The sequence below is a fragment of the Montipora capricornis genome, chromosome 2, assembly GCF_036669925.1.
Source record: "Montipora capricornis isolate CH-2021 chromosome 2, ASM3666992v2, whole genome shotgun sequence".
In the NCBI taxonomy this organism is placed as follows: domain Eukaryota; kingdom Metazoa; phylum Cnidaria; class Anthozoa; order Scleractinia; family Acroporidae; genus Montipora; species Montipora capricornis.
In genome coordinates this window covers 21,965,086-21,970,085 of record NC_090884.1, presented here as the reverse complement: position 1 = coordinate 21,970,085, position 5,000 = coordinate 21,965,086, and the positions used below count along the sequence as shown (strand labels likewise).

The 5,000-nt window shown below is 36.7% G+C and overlaps 1 protein-coding gene across 2 annotated transcripts in view; it reads right to left on the bottom strand.

Moving 5' to 3' along the window:
* Positions 1–810: 810 nt before the first annotated feature.
* The window catches only part of LOC138039085 (alpha-endosulfine-like), a 4,502-nt gene continuing 312 nt past the window's right edge, over positions 811–5,000 (bottom strand). Inside the window, exons 3-4 of one of the 2 annotated variants that reach the window (XM_068885258.1) lie at positions 4,709–4,874; positions 811–1,617 (exon numbers count right to left, since the gene is read on the bottom strand). In XM_068885258.1, coding sequence (XP_068741359.1) covers positions 1,562–1,617; positions 4,709–4,874 — 222 coding nt within the window. In that variant the 3' untranslated portion in view covers positions 811–1,561. Of the gene's footprint in view, positions 1,618–3,839; positions 3,930–4,197; positions 4,875–5,000 lie in introns of those variants that run through there. The other variant, XR_011130360.1, reaches the window with a different exon arrangement.

Genomic DNA, 5,000 nt, shown 5'->3' with positions numbered 1-5,000 from the left:
TGGCCAGGGTATTAAGTACCTATCGTAGATTTCTCACATTATGTTTTCCTCCAAAATAATGTTACCATGGCAACGATATTAGGCATTTCTTAAAATCAACATATGTGGCCCTTTTTGAAGAAACGGGACGGTGAAATTTTCCCATTCATCCTTACCAGATAATGTTAGAAATACTCTCTAAAATATTTAAAATTAAACAAAATCTGTAGGTCAGTTTTTCAAAAAAGTAAGTTTTTTTGAATTGTGTCTCTAATTATTTTTTTCACCTACAGAATTTTTTTAAATTTGAAAGACAAACGGTTTAAATTAATCTAAGCTAACATGCAAAAATCAAAAAAATTCACCGTCCAGAAGCAGAGTAAAGTTGCAAAATCAGGAAAAATTAGGGGGTTACAAGATCAGCATTTACGCATGCGTCACCCGCTCATTCGAGTCCGCGCGCGAGTGGAGCTACAGGTCAACACAAACGGATTTAAGTAACTATTAAACCGTTTAAGTAGAATTTTCGTAGTTTTCGTGAATAGGAGATCTCTATTTATATGCCATGTATATAGGAATTGGAGAAAGGTAAGCGAAACTAGCGGTATTTGTTTATTTCTGGTGACCCATTTAAATCATAAGCTGACGCAAGCAGCTTACGAATTGCGTGTGTGGCTTACGCGCGCGCGCTCAGCTGAAAACCCTTTAAGACACCGACATCTTTTATCCTTGGTGTACATCTGTCATCTACTTATACAGATTTCAGTGTACTTCTCATAAAGTGTAAAGTGGGCGACTAAAATACTACCGTATAGTCAGCACATAAAATTATTGGATTGGAAAGGTGTTACCTTTAATGGTGAATTCTGGATTAATCAGTTTCAAGAGGTTTAATAATAACAACAAAATACGGTCATTTTTATCAGTAAAACTATTTAAAGATGTTCACCAGTTCGCAGAAAAGAGTAGCAACTTTGAGCAAAAATGTATTATTACTTTACGCAGGTGAGAGTTTTTTCAAAATATTTCTGCTATCACTTCAAGGATGTCAGTTTTTTAGTATTATGCAAGACAAGTGGTAACAACACTCTCTCTTGAATATAATTTCTTTAAGTATAAGAATTGTTTTTAAACATGAAAGAAGAAGTTCATTTAAACAAATACGAAAAATGCCATACATTATGATGCGACGAAGGCAAACTCTCAGTTGGGTGGGAGCAAAGTCCCACCTGGAAACGAAGCGGTTACGTTGGCTTCATCACTTGAGCTTAGTTTGTGAAATAATGCCCCACTAGAAAAACTTAACAGTTTAACTCAGGAGCAATACATATTTTAAAAATGAAAATCTCCGTTCTTTTAAAGGATTTTCAGCATCAGTTCTGTTTACTTCCTTGTCTCAGCAAAGTATCGCACAGCAGAGGAGTGAAAACCAATTTTTAATTTTTTTTAGTAGAAAGTTGTTTTTGATTGACAGGTCATAGAACGCAATTCACTGAAATATATTGTTGATAAAGATTAACGATTACTGTAATACATGTAGTTTAATAAATAAAGTGAAGTCTTGAGCATTTTCCTGCCAAGTTTATTGATCCATAACGACGTTACACTCGCCACTTCTTGTAAGACTGTGATGTTGAGCTGCAGTATAGAGTAACAATTTGTTACATGGTTGCACAAGATAAATTCAATTAAAAGATTGCAATTTCAATGTGGTTAAAAACAACAACTTAGAGCAGACACATGAATTCAACCGAAGGTAAATTAAAAGCATGTTGTTGGACTACAAAAGTTGACCAATGACAACAATTACATTAATTTTGCATTAAAGATCTTTACCTTGCTTTGAGACAACACAGACAAAACATTCTGTTAACACCCAAAATTACTAACCCTAAAAAAACTCCAAACAGCACAACTAACATCCATGGCTTTTTCACATGGAAAAGTCTTCCATGTTCACGAGATAAACAAGAGTTCATTTCTTTATAAAAACCGGAATCTGTTAGCGATTGCCAGTGAATTAGTTTAACGCCCTAATCTTTCAGAAACGTTTATAAAGTTTTCCTGTCAGAAGAGAAAATGCAGTTTGTGAATTGGGGCTTCAAGGTGACATTTTGCACAAGGGAAGGAAAGTATTCATGAAATAAGCCAGAGACTGACTGAATCACAAACAGTGGGTGCCTATAACACAAAATTAATAATACAATAGAACACCACACAAAGCCAGGATGCAATTAACCTGCATGTGCAACAACTTAGCTTAAATTACTTTTACATGACAACCCAGGGTTTTCGTTTGAGGCCGGAAGCCAGACGTTTTGGTTTCTCAGTCCATGTCCAGTACTTTGATGCCAATATTCAGCCTTCTCAAAATATTTTTCGGGAGCAGGTCATAAGGAAGGTGGAGACGGTTTGGTGCTAAAGGCACCCAAGCAAGTGTCCAAAGGATGCAAGCTTCTAGGGGGGTCTTGGGGCATGCTCCCCTACGGATTTTTTCAAATTTAGACATTCACAGATGCAATTTAGTGCAATCTGGTGGATTTAAAGTGACAAACTTTCACATATTGACACTTGCTTGGAGTCTGATAAGAAATACTGGAATGCTAGTTAAATAAACATTTCATGTGCGCGAGGCAAAAAAATATTGTGAACACGAATTTGTACATCAAACAAACTTTTTTCAAGCTTTTAGAATATCTCCAGTGACTTCACGTTCGAGCTAAAAATGTATTGTCTGACATTTTCTGACTAGAAGGAGACGGACAAGCTTTCTGAGGAGGCGGCTCATTGAGCCGTCGACCGGCTGATTTTGAGAAAGCTGAATATTTGAGGGGTTTGTTTTATTTTTTATTATTGCTTACTTTTTAAAGAGAATTTGAGTGAACTCCAGCCTTGCCTGGGAAACTAATTCTTGGGTACCAGAAACACTGGAGACAGCATTTCTGTTTCCTGGGGGGCTGTCCCCCAGACCCCCCTAGTTAGCTTGCACCAAAAATCTCACATCCCGTGCTTTCACAAATATGTCTGCTACTTTACAAACCTGTCAAAAACTCTCACTACCAGGAAAATATAATAAAAACCCTCAATGCTTGTGTTTCTTCTTTTAATGCGTTAATGCTTTTAAAATAGTCTTTGAACAATAATTATCCCATTGACCACTAGGAGTCAGACTTCATGGATTTTGCTCTGTCTAAAGCAACACTATTTTACTCAGCCTCTTTATCCAATAACTGTCCACTGTAATTAACCCATTGGCCCCTGGGAATGAAACTTAATAGATTTTATTGTCTAACACCATACAATTTTACTTGTCAATTGAGGTGGTTCAGGAGTCAATGGGTTAATCATGCTCAAATGTTGCTCAGATTACAACCAAAATTAAGTTTGAGTTAGTACGTAATAATGCAGCCTTATCCTTTAGACAAAAGGAGATTTACACTGATCCACTGGTATTCCAGCCATCTTAATTTATTGGTTCCCATACTAGAGAGCAACCTGCAAAGCATTGTTTGTCTGACATTTTCACTCATTCCAAGGTAATTTCTTTATAGTTGTCACTGTTTTATTATCCTAGCACTGTACACGGCTGTGAGAGGTGATTAGAAATCTCCAGTTTGGACAGGGTAACATACATATAGATTAGAGATCCTTAATTCCCAGACATGCCTGCAACTGATATCCTTATGCCCCACATTAAAAGACATTAAAAATTACATATCTTTGAAACTTGGGTTGAGGTTTTTAAAGTAAAGAAATCCAGTTAATCACATCTATATATACTAATAGATGCATGCGTGCCCATTTGAGAAAGTGTCGGAATTAACCTTTAATGAACAACAATGGCAGATGGAGTGGCAAAATGATTGTGAATATTTCCCTTTACATGTACTTCCAAAATCCACATTCATCTTTAGTACAGTACAAGAAGCAAAAAGCATTTATACATACAGCTATTTTGAGAAAGGTTGTCGGAAAAAGTGCACGCGACAATCCTGAAAGGTATTGTGGGTGATTTTAAGTGCACTGTTTTTCAAAGAAATTTAAATGAATCGTACGGGAGGTCACTGATATATGTTTGCGAGTGCTGAAGGAAAGTAACAAAAGTAGGTTCGACAGCCACAGTCATTAGCAACAGTGTATTGATCATATCTCATAATACCTTTCGGGATTGTCGCGTGCACTTTATTCTTGACAAACTTTCTCGAAATAGCTGTATACACTTGTTATTTACCAAGTAAGATGCAGATCTGTTCAGAGATGGTTCTCTGCTGACACAGAACGGCAATATAATGTCTATTGCAACATTTTTGTTCATACGGAGAAGCTTAAATCACCCTTAACAGTCAAAATATTTTTTTACAAGCTGAAGTTATTTTGAAATACAATTTAACTTTTAAGACTTTTAAGCTGTGTACTTTGTCATTTTTTTCCTCCACTTGAAAACCACTGCATGGTGTGGTGGTTGTTACGTTCTTTGACGCAAGATTACAAAATTAAATTTAAAACTCTACTGAATACAGCTGCAGGTGTGCATTATAAAAATTCCAAAAACTAGCAGCTTCATTGTAACTTCCCTAATTTTACTTCACTTGATGTTCAAAACATACTGAGGGAAAAAATAATACTGTTGATAAAGCACCTGCACAGAGGGAGGAGTAAGTGTGATTCAGTAAAAGCAACTACTGCATTACCCCGACCTGCTGTTGGTCGTGAGCTTCCACCAACTTACTGGGCACAGACGTTTTCCTATGTGGAATGTTCTCAGGTGTAGGGATAGCTTTTCCAACTCCAAGAGGCATACAAGGCATTGGCTTTCCTCTGTTAATTGAGGCCGCAGGCCCTCCTTTTTTCTCGCTTTTTGCCATCGCATAATCACCAGAATCAAAGTATTTCACCTAGGTCAAAGCAACATGAAGGAGGGGTATTAAATCAGTGTGAAAGTACATTTTCAATTCCCAACCCCATGCAGCCCGTAAAAATGGAACTTACAGAATAAATGTTCAAACTCTAAAAACGAAATG